Source organism: Schistocerca serialis, chromosome 4, assembly GCF_023864345.2.
Source record: "Schistocerca serialis cubense isolate TAMUIC-IGC-003099 chromosome 4, iqSchSeri2.2, whole genome shotgun sequence".
In the NCBI taxonomy this organism is placed as follows: Eukaryota; Metazoa; Arthropoda; class Insecta; order Orthoptera; family Acrididae; genus Schistocerca; species Schistocerca serialis.
The window spans coordinates 68,484,360-68,504,817 of record NC_064641.1 but is presented as its reverse complement, the minus strand read 5'-3'; the positions used below and the strand labels follow the sequence as shown (position 1 = coordinate 68,504,817).

Sequence of the window (20,458 nt, the reverse complement as noted above, 5' to 3'; positions counted from 1 at the left end):
CCCAGCCATCTTACCAAGATGGCCGATGAACCTATAGACCCAATGGACGATGACTGTCCGCCTACTGATAGCGGCGGCAGTGCTCGCTCGAAGCCAGGCCCTCAGCGGCCTTTGAGGTGACCCCTTCTTTCATCTTCCTTTTCTTCTTACGATGGCACTTATTCACTGGAATATTCGCAGCATTCGCTCCAACCGAGAGGACTGGTAGTTGCTGCCCCGCTTGCACCGTCCGCTCGTCGTAGCCCTCCAGGAAACGAAGCTACGCCCATGCGATCAAATTGCCTTGGCACACTACACCTCTGTGCGTTTTGACCTACCCCCTGTGGTAGGTATCCCGGCTCATGGAGGGTTTATGTTGCTGGTCCGGGATGATATTTACTACGATCCCATCACGTTGCACACCGGCCTGCAGGCAGTTGCCATGCGAATTACTCTCCCCACTTTTACATTTTCCATTTGTACCATTTACACTCCATCGTCGTCTGCCGTTACCAGGGCAGACATGATGCAAATTATTGCTGAGCTACCTGCACCATTTTTGTTAACTGGAGACTTCAATGCCCACCATCCCCTTTGGGGCTCTCCAGCATCCTGCCCGAGGGGCTCCCTGTTAGCAGACCTTTTCAACCAGCTCAATCTTGTCTGCCTCAATACTGGCGCCCCTACTTTTCTTTCGGACACATCTCACACCTATTCCCATTTAGACCTATCTATATGTACTACCCAACTTGCACGCCGGTTTGAGTGGTATGCACTTTTTGATACATATTCGAGCGACCACTTCCTGTGTGTTATCCATCTCCTGCAGCATACCCCCTCTCCGTGCTCATCTAGTTGGACCATCTCCAAAGCAACTGGGGGCTCTTCTGTTCCAGGGCGACCTTTCAGGATCAAACCTTCACAAGCTGCGATCGTCAGGTCGCACACCTCATGAAAGTCATTCTCACTGCTGCTGAATATTCCATCCCTCACCCTACTTCTTCTCCACGTCGCATACCGGTCCCCTGGTGGACCGCAGCATGTAGAGACGCTTTACGTGCTCGTCGACGTGCTTTACGCACCTTTAAACGCCACCCTACAGTGGCGAATTGTATCAATTATAAACGATTACGTGCACAGTGTCGTCGTATTATTAAAGAAAGCAAGAAAGCCAGCTGGGCTGCTTTCACAAGCACCTTCAACAGTTTTACTCCTTCTTCTGTTGTCTGGGGTAGCCTGCGCCGGCTGTCTGGCACTAAGGTCCACTCACCAGTTTCTGGCTTGATGGTCGCGAATGACGTCCTTGTGGCCCCTGAGGATGTCTCCAATGCCTTCGGCCACTTTTTCGCAGAGGTTTCGAACTCCGCTCATTACCACCCTGCCTTCCTCCCCCGCAAACAGGCAGAGGAGGCTAGGCCACCTAACTTCCGCTCCTCGAATCGTGAAAGCTATAATGCCCCATTCACCATGCGGGAACTCGAAAACGCACTTGGCCGGTCACAGTCCTCCGCTCCAGGGCCTGACTCTATTCATATTCAGATGCTGAAGAACCTTTCTCCTGCGGGTAAAGGTTTTCTTCTTCGTACTTACAATCGCATCTGGATTGAGGGACATGTTCCCGCATGCTGGCGCGAGTCTATTGTTGTCCCGATCTCTAAGCCGGGGAAGGACAAGCACTTGCCTTCCAGCTATCGACCCATCTCGCTTACCAGCTGTGTCTGTAAAGTGATGGAGCGAATGGTTAACTCTCGTTTGGTTTGGCTGCTAGAGTCTCGACGCCTACTTACCAATGTACAATGTGGATTTTGTAGGCGCTGCTCTGCTGTTGACCATCTGGTTACCTTGTCGACCTTCATTATGAATAACTTCTTGCGGAAGCGCCCGACCGCGGCTGTGTTCTTTGATTTGGAGAAGGCTTACGACTCCTGTTGGAGGGCGGGCATTCTCCGCACCATGCATACATGGGGCCTTCGTGGTCGCCTCCCTCTTTTTATTCGTTCTTTTTAATGGATCGACAGTTCAGGGCACGTGTGGGTTCTGTCCTGTCAGACACCTTTCGCCAGGAGAATGGGGTGGCACAGGGCTCAGTTTTGAGCGTTGCTCTCTTCGCCATAGCGATCAATCCAATAATGGATTGCCTCCCAGCTGATGTATCAGGCTCCCTTTTCGTGGACGATTTTACCATCTATTGCAGCGCGCAGCGTACATGTTTCCTGGAGTGCTGTCTTCAGCGTTCTCTTGACCGTCTTTACTCCTGGAGTGTCGCCAATGGCTTCCGTTTTTCTGCTGAGAAGACGGTCTGTATTAACTTCTGGCGCTATAAAGAGTTTCTCCCACCGTCCTTACGACTCGGTCCCTTTGCTCTCCCATTCGTGGAGACAACAAAATTTTTAGGTCTTACATTTGACAGGAAACTTAGCTGGTCTCCACATGTGTCATATTTGGCTGCCCATTGTACCCGTTCTCTAAATGTCCTCCGTGTTCTCAGTGGTATGTCGTGGGGAGCGGATCGAACCATCCTACTTCACCTATATCGGTCGATCGTCCGCTCCAAGCTGGATTATGGGAGCTTCGTATACTCCTCTGCACGGCCATCCATCTTACGCCGCCTCAACTCCATACAACATCGGGGTTTACGACTTGCGATTGGAGCGTTTTATACTAGTCCCGTCGAGAGTCTTCATGCTGACACTGGTGAATTGCCACTCACCTACCGGCGCGATATACTGCTTTGTCGGTATGCCTGTCGGCTACTGGCAATGCCCGACCACCCGTCTTATCGTTCCTTTTTTGACGACTCTCTCGACCGTCAATACGGGTTGTATGTCTCTGCCCTGCTACCCCTGGAGTTCGCTTTCGTCGCCTCCTTCAACACCTTAATTTTTCACTCCCTGCAACCTTTCGAGTGGGCGAGAGCCACACGCCAGCTTGGCTCCAGGCTCAGGTTCGCGTTCACCTTGACCTCAGCTCGCTCCCAAAGGAGGTTACCCCCAGTTCGGTATACCGCTCCCGTTTTGTCGAACTTCGTTCGAAGTTCATTAATATGACCTTCATTTATACAGATGGCTCTAAGACCAATGACGGGGTCGGGTGTTCTTTTCTTGTCGGGGCACAAAGTTTCAAATACCGGCTCCATGGCCATTGTTCGGTCTTCACAGCTGAGCTCTTTGCCCTCTACCAGGCTGTTCTTTACATCTGCCGCCACCGACATTCTGCTTATGTCATCTGCTCCGATTCCCTGAGCGCCATCCAGAGCCTCAGTGATCCGTACCCGGTTCACCCTTTCGTGCACCGGATCCAACGCTCTCTTCAGCGGCTGGTGGATGTCGGTTCTCCGGTTAGCTTTATGTGGGTTCCTGGCCATGTGGGTATCCCTGGGAACGAAGCTGCAGATGCCGTATCCCTGGGAACGAAGCTGCAGATGCCGCGGCCAAGGCTGCGGTCCTCCAGCCTCGGACAGCTTCTTGTTGTGTCCCTTCGTCAGATTGTAGCAGGGTCATTTGTCGGCGCATTTTATCGCTGTGGCATGCCGATTGGGCTGCACTTACAGACAACAAGCTTCGGGCCTTGAAACCTCTTCCCACGGCTTGGACGTCCTCCTCACGCACTTCTCAGCAGGAGGAGGTAGTTTTGGCCCGGTTACGAATTGGACACTGCCAGTTCAGCCATCGCCATCTGCTGACGGCTGTGCCGGCGCCGTTCTGCCCTTGTGGGCAATTGCGTGTTTTCCGTTTCGTTGCTGTTTTAAACTTGTTACTCGCGGTGCATTCCTAACAAGGTCTGGGCGCTAATGACCATTGAAGTTGTGCGCAAAAAAAAAAAGTCACAGTTCCATTCCACCTGGTTAATGCTGGTTGCACATGCACAGCACAGAGATGTGACTGTCTTACAAATGACCACCAAGTGGGTTACTATATTACATAATACCACCCTTCTATAATACACTCATTTTATTGATATCAATATAATGGAAGGAAACATTCCACGTGGGAAAAATTATATATAAAAGCAAAGATGAGGTGACTTACCGAACAAAAGCGCTGGCAGGTCGATAGATACACAAACAAACACAAACACACACACAAAATTCAAGCTTTCGCAACAAACTGTTGCCTCATCAGGAAAGAGGGAAGGAGAGGGGAAGACGAAAGGAAGTGGGTTTTAAGGGAGAGGGTAAGGAGTCATTCCAAACCCGGGAGCGGAAAGACTTACCTTAGGGGGAAAAAGGACAGGTATACACTCGCACACACGCACATATCCATCCACACATACAGACACCTCATTTTATTTTTACACAAGTCATATTTTAGACAATCTAGCCAGTTATTGTGAGTTCTTATCGTCCAACAACAACAATGAAGATTCGACTACCTCTCGCTGTTCCCTGAAATGAAGAATGTCATATTCACTATCCTTCCTACCTGCCCTGCAGTAGTATTCTGCCACCTATCAAACCTGCAAAATACCCTCGCCCATCCCTACACAATCCCCGCTCCCAACCCCTTACCTTACGACCCATATCACTGATCACTGTAATAGATCTAGATGCAACACCTGTCCCATACATCCTCCCACCACCACCAAGTCCAGTCCAGTCACAAGCATCACCTATGCCATCAAAGGCCGGACTACCTGTGAAACCAGTCGTGATCTACTAGCTACGCTGCAACCACTGTGCTGCATTTTACGTGGGCATGACAGTCAACAAGATGTCTGTCTGCATGAATGTCCACTGACAAATTGTGGCCAACAAACAGCTGGACCAGCCCCTTGCTGAAGACCGCAGCCAACATGATGTTTTTCATTTCAGTGACTTACTTCACAGTATGTGCCATCTAGATCCTTCCCACCAACACCAGTTTTTCTGAATTGTGCAGATGGTAACTCTCCGTGCAATACATTCTACAGTCCTGTAACCCTCGTGGTCTCAACGTTCATTACTCATTGTCCGTACCCATATAGCCTCTTTCCTGCTCCCATTCCAGCACTAAGCAGCCCTCTTCTCCACCAGTGTACCCACAGTCTTTTTACTTCTCCCATTTTCCGTACCCCCTCCCTCTGATTGCACCTAACTGCCCTACCCTCTCTCCAACTCGTCCCTATATGCTCCCACAAGCAGCACTTCACCATCCCTCACCCCTACCATGCTACCCCTCCGCCTCTCCACCCCAGTCTTCTCCTTACCCCCGCCATCCGGTGGTTTCTCGAATCACACGCTGCTGCTCGCAGTCTGGCTCAGCAGCCAGATACTGTGGTCACGTGTGTTTGTGGGTGTGGGTGTGTTCTATCACCAATGAAGGCCATGTTGGCCGAAAGCTCACTTTCTGACAGTCTCTTTGTTGTCCCTGTCTGTGTCTCAGCATCTCCGCTATATGGCAAGTAGCAAGTATCCTTTTCATAAAATTGTTACATTCCATCCTGCATTTTCCATTGTTTGATTTTGTTTTCTCATCTTTCTGTTCCAGTAACTTTTTCTCATCTTCTTTTTGAAATTAGTGTACAATCTTCTTCCTTTTTCTTCTTGTCATGTTATTTTTTTATCTTTTATTCCACCCAAATTCCTTCTTGGATGATTGAACAGTGGAAAAACATTGGGTACACAGTGTGGTGATCCAATGGCAGTGTGTGGGTATTGCAAATATCCGGTGAACGTTATCTGCCAGCGTGTGTAGTACCAACAATAAAATTTGGAGGCGGTGGTGTTATGGTGAGGTCATGTTTTTAATGGAGGGGGGCCTTTCACCCCATGTTGTTTTGCATGGCACTATCACAGCACAGGCCTACATTGATGTTTTAAGCGACTTCTTGCTTCCCACTGTTGAAGAGCAATTCAGGGATGGCGACTGCATCTTTCAACACGTTGAGCACCTGTTAATAATGCACTGCCTGTGGCGCAGTGCTTACACGACAGTAACATCCCTGCCTGGACTAGCCTGCACAGAGTCCTGCCCTGAATCCTGTAGAACACCTTTAGGATGTTTTGGAACGCCAACTTTGTGCCAGGCCTCACTGACCGACATCGATACCTCTCCTCACTGTAGCACTCTGTGAAGAATGGGCTGCTGTTCCCTAAGAAACCTTCCTGCACCTGATTGAATGTATGCCTGTGAGAGTGGAAGCTGTCATCAAGACTAAGGGTGGGCAAACGCCATATTGAATTCCAGCATTACTGATGGAGGGCACCACAAACTTGCAAGTCATTTTCTGCCAGGTGTCCGATTACTTTTGATCACATAGTGCAGTTCACTGCTGTCTTGATGTCCTTCCATTGCCACCACATGTCCCATGGAAGCCCGTCTCAGTGTACCCCATAGCATAATTGTACCCTCACCATCGCACATCTGTGGTGTGGTGTATGTTTCATGCAGCCATTCACCTAGATGACGGCGTGCAAGGACCCAACCATTAACCTGCTGTAATAAGAAGTGTGATGCATTTGACAGGCAACATGTTTCTGTTGATCCAATGTGAAAACTCAATGTTGCTGCACCCACTGCCATCATAATTGGCAGTGTCGTTGGGTCAACACAGGAACACATGGAGGTCATGCGATGTTGAGCTCCTTGCTCAATTATGGCCTTCGAACAGTGTGCTCTGAATCACTTGTGCCTCTACCAGCATTGTACTCTGTCACCAGATCTGCCACAGATGGCTGCCTACCGTGGATTACACAGTGGGGAATCCTCTGACCTCTGTGCTTTGTGTTGAGATGGGGTCGTCCACTAGCATACGGTCTACTCATTATTTTACCGCCCCTCAACCACCTTTCGTAGATGCTCACAATGGTGTACACCAGCAGGTGACCAGTTTCAGATATTCTCATTTCCAGTCGCAGCACAGCAACAATGTGCCCTTTGTCAAAACCACTTATATCAGTGGATTTCAACATTTGCAGCCCATATCTTCCCTATAATGACTGCCCATTAGTCCCTCTTCTGCTTACACTCTTTTCTTACTGTGTCACGTTTCCGCAGCACTGCCAGGAGACATTCAACCTTGCAGTGGGCAGAATGTTTTGGCTCATCAGTGTACCTCATTAACATTAATTTCAAGATGAGAAGAATGTTGTCATATATCAGAAACTATTTTAACGTCTAAATTATTTTTGTCTTGTAACATTTGTACATCAACAATGGCATCATGAATTGTTGAAGTTGGTTCAGTAACGAGATTAACTGTTTAAGATTAATTGAAACTGAAATTAACCATCTCAAAATTTTTCTGTCAAATTTTTGGTGTCTGGTGCTTCATTTCCTTCAATATTTGCATGTTTTCCTCTAGTTTGTGCTCAGTTTGTGTGTGGGGTGGGGGGTTCTTTGTTTGTTTTGCAAGCCGCAACATGGTCGTGAATGGAACAGTAACCCAAAAATGTAGAATTTTTTTTTTTTTTTAAGTCTATGGTCACAAACTTGTAGGTCCTCAGACTACTGGTTTCAGTCAGCAGTGACCATCTTCACATCTGCACACATGTCTCTCCCTTGTTCATACGTGCACAGATCTGAATATGATCATTGCTGATTGAAACCAGTAGTCTGAGGAGCTTCAAGTTAGTGACTATAGACTTGAAATAAGAGAAATTTAATCTAATTTGTTGTTCATTTTCCTTGTGTTTGCATTCGTTTTATGCATGTTTTCATTCATCTCTTTTAAATATTACAGAATCGTGTAATACTATCAGCATTTACAATGGTAGAATCATTCATCATAGAGTTTTGGTTTCAACATACTAGCATTTGAATTAATTTACATTCTCCATCACAGTTGGGTGTGATAGTTCTTTGTTATCAATTTAACCTACTACACATACATCATTTGCTCCAATTTCTTGACTATTACTGTCCCTCTCAACAGTTAAGTCACTGTTAACACATCCTTCAGCTATTTTTTGAGACTGTTATTTTACATTAAAAATGTACAAAATTGCAGAAAAATTAAAACTATTTAAAATTCATCCAGCGAAATATCACAGTTCACACTTTTCCTGTCTACTCATTGTTATAAAAGATTACATTTGAGGTGGTGCCAAAAATTTTAATTCAGTCTTAACTATTTGTCCTGTTGTGATTGGATCACGTTTATGAAGATTTCTCTACTCGGCCAGTTATATGTATTCCGTCAGATGCATATTATGATACAGACAATTAACTATTCAACAATAATTATTGTTTGTTATTGGAATTTTTCCTTCTTCAAAAACCAGTTCACGTTACACTTTGATATAGAACCTTTTCATATACCACAAAACATAACAAATTCCTTCGCACTGAAACTTCAGGTGTACTACAGCCGTGCTATGAACAATTACACTGAACATAATCTTGAGATGGCTGCATTTCATCTCAGTTATATTGAAACATACACACACAGGAATGCTGCCAACCAACTAGGGCTGATTATGCCCAGTGCACGCACAGCACAATAACTTTGTAGAATGAGTTAGTCACAGCCAAGGCATGCAGCAGAACTTGAGTGGAGTTACCAAAGAAAGAGAGATTGACAAATTAAAGCTTTGAGTTGGTCAGTGAAGTATACTTGGATGGCTCCAACATCAGTTGCACTTATCTGTTTACTACATAACTGTGCAGTTCTGAAACCAGCTCCTGTCGTCATCGACACAGTTTATTTGCTAACACTATTTTTTATTTACACAACTGCAGGCAGTACAGCTTGCTTATGTTAACAATAGGATTGTAACTGCTACTTCGCTACAATGTTGTTAAATCACATAGGCTGGGAAATATGTGCTGAAACAATTATACAGTCTGTCCAATTTCTTCATATTCTGTCGGCTGAGCACAAGGATGTGAATGTAACAATGGGTAAAGCAAGTAGAAAAGATAGGAGGGTATACTTTTCTTACTCGCACCTCCAGCCTCGATTTCACTCTCATGTAAAGATACTATACACAAATGTTGAGGTAAGGCTTTCTTTAAACCTAAATCAAAGTAATATAAATTAAGTAAAAAAGAATGGCAACTATGTACATTAGCAACATTTGTATATTTAATTTCAGGTTACCTGCTTTCGTAATCAAGACAGCTATGTTGAATTTAATGACTATTTTGAAAAGTGACGATTAGTTTTCCATTTTGTTCTCACCAATTTCATACAAAAATAAATATTGTTTGTAGTTCAACAAATGTAAAATACTTCTCAAATCAGTGATACAAATTTATCCCCCATTGAAGAGAAGATAATGTTAAATCAGATATAATTTACAATCTTTTATTATGAACTTTATATATAGGATGTTAAATACATGTAATTTACATTATTACAATATGAGTATTAAAACAGATTGCTGCTCACTACATTGAGCAGGTCTTGTACAATAGACAGGCATATGTAATGGTAGATTGTTAGATTTTTGTTTTATTGTCATTCTGTCTTCCACATTCTGATAGAATAATTTTGTTTGTTGGGGTTGTTTCATTTTTAGACAACAGTTAAGCAGAGAAGCACTTTATCGAGATCACTACCATACTGTACATATACAAGACAGTATAAGAAATTGAAACAGTTCTTGTTTCTTGGGTCAGTTAAAATGTGTTTTTTTCACTACACACACTTTGTAACCAAAGTGTAACATGGAAGCATGTATATTAGTAATGGGTCTTTTGGTAAGATTACAATTCTATTCTCGAATTTATAAATGACCATGTTCCCACTGGTGCTAGTTTAACTTCATATTTTTTAAAAGATGAATGAAGTATGTTAAAATGACATTGTACCACATTTTTATTTCTCTAACTTCTCATTGTAGGTTTCTGACAGAATGTCGACGCCTCCGGCTTTTGGACTTGAGTTTTTGTGATCAGATACAGGACACCCAAGTAGCTCTGTGGAGGCACATTTTTCCAAATGTTAGCATCAAGCGCAGCTCTCAAAATAGTGGTTATATTTCTCCAACATACTGAAAGGTAATTATATGTCAACATAGTTTTTCACAGCAACATTCTTGAATAAATGTTTCAGAGTTCTTTCTGCATCAGACTTGTCAGCCTCAAGTGTTTTGATGACTTTCTCCATCATCATTGTCAGGATATTTCATTAGGCTATTAGATATTTTAGGTGGCTGTATACAATCATCACATATGTCAGCCAACTGAACTATCTAACATCCTACTGAAGTCTGATGACGGCACTGGAAGAAGTCATCAAAAGCTCAAGATTGACAAAGCTGACACAGCGAGAACTGCTTGAAGTATTTATCTGAGGTAATAATACGTTTTTGATAGCATGTGTGAAAAGAACACATATTATAATCATATTCTGAGTTTAACTGCTGTAGTAGTTTTTGTTGTAAGTCCTATGAGGTACAATTTTATGAGGGGAAAAATATATTTAATATAGAGAGCAGTAGATTCATATTTAAAATATAACCATTCAAGCAAGTATCACTGAATTCTTTTTGTTGGGCAATTTTTCATGTCCCTTTAGGTACTAGACATTATGAGTCTTGTTGTGTTCACTTAATAAATTCCGCAGTTTGACATTACAGTTGTATCTACCCAATAAACTCCACATTTTGACATTACTGCTTTATATAATTTATCTACAGAACTTAAATTATTGTAGAGAAAGCTTTATTTTGTGTTGTTGTATGATAAAACATGGAATGGATAGCTTAATTTTTATTTTCAGGTTTTAAAGAAGTGTTGCACTATAAGGCTGTTAATTTAAACAAAAAATTATTTCACTGTTTTAAATATACAAATAAGTTTCAAAATAACTGAAATACGCCATCACTGAGAGGCAGTGATACTGCTTGGTTGGAGTCCAGAATTGAGGGCAGAACAACTTTCCATTACACTATACAAGATGTTAGCGAGGCCAAATAGAAGATTCTCTCACTTTAAATAATTGCAGATAGTTAATTTGACGTTACGTGGATCATAAGTGCCACCACCTCCCTGTAAACCTGCATCCATGATCTTGCTGTCTCTAGCGCTTCCTCCCTCCCAACGTACGATCCCAAAATCACCACCTCATTCCTTATACACCTTATCAACTATATCCTTATCCACACCTACATAAACAAATCTGCAGAATGGTCATGGACACCTGAATGCATCCTCCAAATGTCCACAATAGATCTGCCATGCCATCTCCACACACTCCAACACCTATAAACTAGCTGCAAATGGGCTCCATCACAGCACCCAATATGACTGGAACAACTTAATCACATCTTCCACCAAGTCTATACATTGTTCCCATAAATAAGAAACATTGTACCCAAAATCCATCCCACCTCCCACAGTGTGGTATTTTGCTGACCCATCCACTTTATGAAATATTCTGGCCCATTGTTATCCCACACCTACTCCCAACACCTTTGTAACATGGGACATATATTCCTGTAGAACATACAGGTGCCAGTCCTGCTGTATGTAAATACGCAACACATTCTACTCCAATTCCATCACAGCACATGCTACCTTATCAGAGGCAGGTCCACCTGTAAAATCATGTTGTGACATCTACCAGCTGTGCTGTAACTTCTTCTGCATGGCTTTTTATGTGGGCATTAGTGTTGCTCTTGTTTGGCACTTATTAAATTTTTCAAAGGCTACGCTCCAGTTTGATTCCTTCCTATGTATAAATGGGCTGTTTCTAATATAGTCTCAGTAGGACAAGTGTAAGGAGTGCCGTGCCTCTCGTTCTTCAAATTTGAGAACACCAGAAAAAGAAAAAAAGAAAAACCTACTTTGCGAAGTATTATTTCTGCCTGATAAACGGATTCACTACCTAATATGCACATCTTGTTACTTTAGTAACCTTAAGTGAAAATGGTCACATTTTATAGATCACACCACTGGTCAGATGGTATGATGGGCCAGCAAACCTAAGAGTCTTACGACAGGTACAGAGAAGGCAGAGCAAGCTGAGCCTCTTTATGATCCAACTAGGACCATCTCTTTCAATTTACACTTTCAACAGACAGTAGCAGTCATAGCAAGTACAGTACAATATCTTTATCTTCAGTTTGTTTTGGAAGATAATTCATAATTTATTTGCTCAGGTATTTCTCTGATTGAATAACTGGCAGCAAACTGTGGTGTGTCAAATAAACTTCAATGGTTTTAGCATTCAGTTTGCAGATGTATAAATTGCGTTTGCTTCAAAACATCACAGGGTCATTCCATGCCAAGTGGTCTAAACCTTCCCACCATCATGTCTCCAATTTTCTTCAAATTTTATCTGTAGCACTAGTCAAGTGCTAAATTAAGTTTCTCAAGATTTCAAGCCTCTAGCTGCAATACTTGCTGATCTACACCCCCTTGTCTGAAGGGTAGTAAGTTCGCATGCGCGCGACATCAGACAAAATGCCATTTTTGGGGTCTCATAAAATTGAAACCAATTCATAAGAATGGTTAGTAAGATGAGACCCTGTACAGTTTTTTGTGCTGATTCAAACGAAATTAATTATAAGATTACTGATGCAAAATCCGGTCAAACAAGTCGACTCAAAGTGTACCCCTAATTCTGTCGTGACTTAATGCGACAAATTTTGACCAATATTCAGACTGCAATAATTTCCTTGCAGATAAAGATATGGACTTGAACTTTTTACCAAGTCTTATCTTTGTGCTGGACATAATACAGCTGGATTTCCAACTACCCAGGCTTTATAGTCGCCTTGCAAAATCTCTTCAAATTTGGCAGTGTCAGCGCAAATGGCTTTATTTACCAAAGTTCAAAGCCCATTACTACAAAATAGTCAGCCTGGATTTAATTGTGAATAGTATCATCTGAAAGAGAAACTCTTGCTCTACGAGATGGATATATTTTTCTTTTGCAACGCTTCCATTAAGTGCTTATTTACTCAGGTCAAAGTATCTTATATTTTGTGTGCGCAGTGCCCTGCGTTGGTCCATGATTGCTGAGCCATTACTGGTTATCACAATAAAACCAGCATCCCCATCGCCATAGGGGCCACGCCCGATAGCCATGCAGTAACAGCCACGGGTGGGTATCTTTACTGCAGGTTCCCAAGCCTGATTACAGGGTGTCTTTACCACAGGATCCCAAGCCTGATTGTGGGTTTCTTTATGCAGGTTCCCAAGCCTGTCTTCCTCAGTTACTTCATCATTCTGGAAGCATCGTTGATTTGCAAGAGAATGCTTTCAGGAAAACTGTATTGCCGACCAGATGATGTCACTGATGGAGCTGGAATAACACCAATGATAAGTTGTTCTGGAATCCAGCAAGTATCACGTCTTAAGGGCCAACAAAATGAACTTGCAGGACCATGAGGATGCATAAAGCTTATGAAAGCATCTTTCTGTTCGACTGAGATTTCAACGATGTTTCCAATCCACCATTTCTTTTCATAAATGCAAGCAACATACTGCCCAGGCTGAAGATCCATGACTTGAACTACTACTTCAGCAGCACTAATTTTGGCCAAAAAAGATGTCGCATCATTAGAAACTCTACTGACCTTAATTGTCGTCATATCAATGGGCAAAAAATGGTGGTTTTCTCTTGTGCCAGCTAGAGTGTGCCCTTGCAGGAATCTTTCTTCTTGAGAAGCTTTTTCTTCTTCAACTTCCTCTTTGCTGATGAAAAAGAATTTGATTCCATTGATATTATCATTGCAGAAGTTGAAAAGATCTTTGGGTGTTAGAATCTGGTTTTCATATGGACGTTGCAAACTTGCTCTTGCTGCCAACCGTTTTGTTGTGCCTCCAATGCCATCACAAGGCGACTTTCCATGGCTTGTTCCAAAGAAATTCCATTCTGCTGTTATTTCAAAATCTTCTTTGTGATAGCATAAGTTGAGAAAATTCTTGAAATTCTTATATTGTGCAGCTGAACCATCACTGAAGTAGTGGATGTGGCTTATTTTGGAAAATTGCATCTTCAGGTAATTGATTACTTTTCCAATGTAAACATGGACAGTAATCGTATCGTGTCGAAGGCAGTCACTAATAACACAAAGATTCACACATTGCACCTCTTCGTTTTCACAGTAGTAGACTACAAATGGATGAACTGTTGCTTGACTGTTTTCCCAGTGAAAGCCTTGCACTGCATCTTGAACAATAAATGAATAGTTTTCAGCAAAATCCATTAGTATTATGAATTCGCCTTCTTTCAAATCAGTTTTGAGAGCTTTCAGGTGCTGGCTTTGATGCTTGGCAATGTAGTGATGACAAGACAGGTTCCAAATTTTTGCTGCAATATCTTCAACATACTCTTCTGTTGAAAGCTGCTTTGTTTCTAAAGTATCCCTGTCGGTATGAATCCATTGTTTGTACTCAATCAGTTCTTCAGGGTCATTATCTTCAAAATATGTTGCAATAACTGCTTCTACACCTTCTGGACCAGGGCAGTTTTCACAACGATGAAGCATACAATCCTTGTTTTCCAAGCTGCAAACAGCTTTGCTAAGAATTTCCTTGTAGTCTTCATTGATTGATGCACCAGTGAGCATAAGCTTGACATTTTGGTGTATTGTACAGACACAAACTGAGTGCATTCCAGCAGAGCCAACTGTAACACACCATTTTGGTCTAAGCTCGCAAAACTTTGAGAAGCCAATTTCTGGTCCATTTTGCTTCTGATAAGACACGTACATTTCCTTCAAATTGCAAAGCAACAACCGCTTTTGCTTGTACACCTTTGTTCCTGAAATTCTCACAGGCACACAGTCTTTCTTCCCTGGACAAAGTCTGCTGAATTCGTCATCTTGAAAAAAGTCATGTACTTTCTGAACAACTTCATCTGAAAGCTTCCTTCCTTGCCGATTTGCTGGAAAAGCTAGAACACCTTGCTCATTCTTCAGTTTTCTCGCTTGCTTTACCATTCTTTCTGATACATTAAATGCTGTTGTCGTATCTTTAATTGTCCAGCTTCTTGGAACCAAGGTCAATATTTGAACTTTTGTCCTACGATTTGACACTTTACATTTTTCTTTCAACTCTTCTATAAGATTATCAAGATCTGCACAATTATTGCATGGGCGACTTTTACTTGAACTTGGCTGTTCATCGTAATTGATTCCTACAGCAGCAGCAATTTGATTCCCAATTAAACTTTGTGCATCCAAGATCTTTCTTTTTGCATAGCTTTGCTTATCTCTTTTACTTAGTTGTCTTCTTTTCAATGGTGAAGCACCAATAAATGATAAACTTTTGTTGATGGCTGGTTCAGTTTCATCCGTTGTGAAATCTTGTTCAGATTGGGTTGATAGTGATGATGAATCTTCTAGCTTTTGGTTCAGTGCCGACATGCAGCGAGGGCAAAGCTTCTGACCAGGTTTTATATCAATCACTTCTTTTTTCTTTAACAGGCAAAGTTTGGCAGCTGTTTCATTATCAAGCAGTCTAAGTCCAGCTTTTACATTGTGATTCCTCTTCTTGAATGGATTGCAACATTTCTTTTGCATCGCTTGATATTCATGTAGGAAGAGGGCTTCATGGTGGAAGCAAATGATGGAATTTTCGTCAAGTTTGGCTTCTGAACGCGAAACAAGCAATTTCTGGTCACATTCTGTGAAATCACTAAACGCTTTGAATCCAGTCTTCTTAGCATAGAAGATAACATGGCACTTCGATGCAGCAGCATCTTTTCCAATTGAACAGGGGGCCAACGATTCTTCTTCTTCATTAACTTCTGACATCTCTCACTGGCCAATCACTGAATAAAACACGAATGAAATATCCAATTATATCAGTAATTCTAAGCGACTATTAAGATTCAAATTCCTAGAAATGAAGAAAAATTAGTGCATCGCGCATACAAAATATAACAACTTTGATGTGAGTTAATGAGTACTTAATGGTCGCGTTGCAAAAAAAACAAATGTCAGTCTTGTAGAGCAAGAGTTTCTCTTTTAGGTGATACTATTCACAAGCAGATTCAGGCCAACTATTTTTTAGTAATTGGCTTGAAACTTTGGTAAATTTTACCGTTTGTGCTGACACTGCCTAATTTGAAGAGATACTGCAGGGCGACCATATGGCCTGGATCATTGCAAATCCGGCTGCATTATGTCTAGCACAAGCATGAAGCTTGGCCAAAAGTTCAAGTCCATATCTTCAACTGCAAGGAAATCATTGCAGTCTTAATATTGGTCAAAATTTGTCGCGTTGTGTCACGACAAATTTTGAAGTATACTTTGAGTCGAGTTATTTGACCGGGGTTTGCATGAGTAATGTTATACATAATTTCGTTGGAATCAGCAAAAAAAACTGTACAGGGTCGCATCTTACTAACCATTCTTATGAATTAGTTTCGATTTTATTAGACTCCAAATATGACATTTTTTTTATGTTGCATGCACACGGACTAAGTACACTTCAGACAAGGGGGTCTAGATCAGCAGCTATTGCAGCTAGAGGCCTGAAATCTTGGGAAACTTACTTCAACACTTGACTAAAGCTACAGTTAAAATTTGACGAAAATTGGAGACCATGATGGTGGGAACTTTTTTCAGTTTTAGACCACTTGGTGTGGAATGACCCCACAGTAACTGTGTGGGAAGTGATGATTTGTTGGGAAAGAGCATGAATCCGACACAGGAGCTACAAAACAGTTCGTCAAAATTAGAAGCTTTGTATCAGCAGTAAAAAGACACTGCAAGATTGTTGGAGGTTAATAAAGGAAATAGCACATGACAGTTCTTCGAATATCAATGCTACTGAATTAAGAAGAAAGCTTCTGTTTGGTCACTCAGTAATTGAAAAGAGATTTGTGGACCATTTTAATCCATAATGGGGAATAACTTGGGACAGAGGTGAGATGCAGCAAACTTTTTTAGATCAAAGTTGGAAGTATCAAAGAGGGTCACTAATTGCTGCTAATGACCATGACCTTGAACATGATTTTTGAGGTGATTTGGAGGTTAAAGTGATGATTTTTTTTAAAATGGAAACCCTAATATTTGATTTAAGATTTGCAAAGAACGGCAAATTTTACGTATAATATGATACATTATTCAAGGTAATGGCAAGATTTTGGGAAAAAAGATGAGCTGTAGACTCAGAGATCTGGCTATACCAGACATGAAAAATTATCAGAATGCTAGGTCTTGAACTGATGTTATTAAATTTCAAACTGCAGTTCAATACAAAAATGTCAAAGAACACTTGGGTTAAGTGCATGTGTCATGAATCATCAATTTTAGCAATATTAAAAGGATAGATTGCTACTAACCACATAGAGGAGGTGCTGAGTGGCAGACAGGCACATTCAAAAAGATTGCTAGGTATTATTTAACTATCAGACTTAGTCCTTCGTCAGACATAGACAAAATAAAACTGCCACGCATTCGCACATGCACAACTCATATGCACTGGGCCACTGTCGTCTCCAGGCGCTAAGACCTTAGCTGCCTGCAACGTAATGCCTCCTGTGTGTGGTGAGTAACAAGCTATCCTTTTCACAGTGTTGTTATACCATCACGTATTTGCATTGTTTGAGCCCCAATTTCGTAAGTAGAACAAGAGACAAGAAAGAATTGTACTTGAATTTTTTTTACAACTAACTATGGCTTCTCTTATTGATGCACCGTCTCATACAGTGCTCCAGGCCTTAACTGTCATGCAAGGTAAATGGTGAAAACTATTTACTGGTTGAAATAATTCATGTTCCATGAGAAATTGGAATTATCATGTCAAGAAGATAATATAATTTGCCATATTTGTTTTTTCTAGCCACTGTGTATATCAAAGCAAGATTTTAGGCCTCTCCTGAAGCCATAGCACGTATCCGTAGTTCACTATTCTTTCAAGGCTTCATAAATGTCTTTTTATCAGTCATGTTTATCTGTTGTGGTGTAGTTTTACAGAAATTGAGAAATTATTTATGGTACCTACCTCGTGTTCTGTTGCCTTGGCCATCTTTAATATTCATTTATTTTCTGAATCTAAATGGAAAATTGTCAGTGCATTGATTTGTGAGCAGGGTTGCCACAAGTTCTGGAAATCTCAAATGTTCCTTGGAAATCAGGGCATTGTCATGGAAATTCAGAAAAAAACTGGAAAATCTCATTTTTTACTCAACGGATGAAATCTTTTGTTCATAGAAATTCCACACATCGTAGCTGGCAGGACACAGCTGAGTAGCTGCTGGGTGTCATGTGCCCCCCTTCCTACCACTTCTCCCCTCCCCACAGCTCCCCTCAGCTTACAGTCAGAACTGCCACCACTGCTTACCACTGACTGAACAGCTGCCGACAAAAGCAGTAGGGAGGCACCAGTAGTGGTTTGTTTGGATCTCAGAATATTCACTAAGTTATCTGTAGCACAGATTGATCACCACCGTCTCAGTTCTCCGATGCGCTGTCGGTGACTTCTGACTATGGGCATGAATAGCTAGCCACACACAAGCAGATTTCCATGATGGACCAGAACTATGGGCCAGTTCCACAGGTATCGTATGGGTTGGGCATGTCGATCTGAAACCCATTGTTTCCGACTAACATGTAGGCTCAACCCATCGGACCTAGTCTCTTTAATCTGCCTGCAGGGCAGATCGGTTTATTTGTGGTGTAAATCGGCTGATTTTTATGGTTTATCTGCAGACCGAGCCCTGCAGTGCATCTTGACATGCCAGAGGTCAAGGCCAACGGTTTCTGGTGTTGTTCAGTGCAGCAGTTTATAGGCATTTTATTTATTGTAGTACATTTTTGCACTTTAAAAGTAGTTTATATATTCGAGAGAGAGAGTACGGGCGGTGCTAGCAAGAAAATTGTGGCACCCGCCAGCGGTTTGTACGTTATGTGCTCATATATTTCTTGAAAGAAAAATCACACAATACCTGTAAAATAACTGGTATAACACAGTGGTTAAGAGCCTACAGTAGTGAACATAGTACAAGCAAAAAATTTATTGGGCTCACTATAGTGTTGGTTTATACAACTCAGGGCACCGCCCTGCCCCCCATTTCACACCTCTTTCAAGAGGCCTAGGCCTATATCTTTCTGAGCTTATTTCTAAAATTATTGAAAGTGTTTTAAATCCATCTTTGCAACAACACAGAAATCCATTAACTAAAAATAGCTTTTATTCACATTACTTAACTATTCACTTATCCATCCAGTCATAAATCCTGTAAAGGAGTCAATAACTTCATTCAGTATTAGATTTTGTCTTTCTTTCTCCAATCTACCTATTTGCTTACCCTTCAAGCCACAACATTTGACAGAGAGAATGCTAAAACTGTGTCCGGAAATTGGGGAATTTAATGTTTGGGAACTTAGGGCAATCCTGTGACAGAACCACCAGACAAAATATTAAAACTGGTCTAAGTAGGCATCATTCAAATCCCAGAAATTATAAACAAAGGAATTGAATAGTTTATTTCCAGTAAAGTGAAGCTGTTTCTGAAAGTATTTGTATGGAGTGTGGCCATGTATGGAAGTGAAACGTGGATGAAAAATAGTTTGGACAAGAAGAGAATAGAAGCTTTCAAAATGTGGTGCTACAGAAGAATGCTGACGATTAGATGGGTAGATCACATAACTAATGAGGAGGTATTGAATAGAATTAGGGAGAAGAGAAATTTGTGGCACACCTTGAACAGAAGAATGGATCGGTTGGTAGGACATGTTCTGAGGCATCAAGGGGTCACCGATCTAGTATTGGAGGGCAGTGTGGAGGGTAAAAATCGTAGAGGGAGACCAAGAGATGAATACACTAAGCAGATTCAGAGGGATGTAGGTTGCAGTAGGTACTGGGAGATGAAGAAGCTTGTACAGGATAGAGTAGCATGGAGAGCTGCATCAAACCAGTCTCTGGACTGAAGACCACAACAACAACAACAACAGGAATATTAATTATTAACTTGTATGTTATTGGTTAATCTGCTACCGTATTTACTCGAATCTAAGCCGCACTTTTTTTCCGGTTTTTGTAATCCAAAAAACCGCCTGCGGCTTAGAATCGAGTGCAAGGCAAGCGGAAGTTCTGCAAAATGTTGGTAGGTGCCGCCACAGCTAACTTCTGTCATCGAATATATGTAGCGCTACATAGGCATGCTTTGTAGGCACAAAGATTAATACTGGCGCCAAAACCTCTGCGTCAGTAAATAAATAAAAAAAAAAAGGTGGAAGACGAGCTTTTTTTCTCCGCCTCGAGTTTCGACCACTGCATTTTCATACATTATTCAACGAAGTAAATACAAATTCCGTATTGTTCATCTTCGAATGTAGCAGAATTTCAATGTAATACGAAAATCCGACTGGCAAAGGGATGTTTGTCAATATGGCCAACTCTACGTTCTGAATTTTTTCCTACCTGTGAGAAGAGGTGGTTGCTAATAGGAACCTGATGAAATGTGAATCACATGCAGTATTCTCTTCACTATAAGAATAATACGAATATAAACATTTTGCCATGTATTCTTTCGTGTTTGCTGCTATCTCATTTAGAGTGAGACAACAGCAAACGCGGCAGAATATACGTATCGTTTCATGTTTATATTCGTATTATTCTTATGCCTAATAGTGACACAGTCAGAAATGAAG

General features: G+C 41.7%; 1 protein-coding gene across 2 annotated transcripts in view; it reads left to right on the top strand.

Moving 5' to 3' along the window:
* LOC126474127 (F-box/LRR-repeat protein 4) overlaps positions 1 to 20,458 on the top strand; it is a 168,033-nt gene that overhangs the window by 126,815 nt on the left and 20,760 nt on the right. For both annotated transcript variants that reach the window (XM_050101562.1, XM_050101563.1), the window contains exon 12: positions 9,743 to 9,899. In XM_050101562.1, the coding sequence (XP_049957519.1) occupies positions 9,743 to 9,896 (154 nt within the window). In that variant the 3' untranslated portion in view covers positions 9,897 to 9,899. The remainder of the gene's footprint in view (positions 1 to 9,742; positions 9,900 to 20,458) is intronic.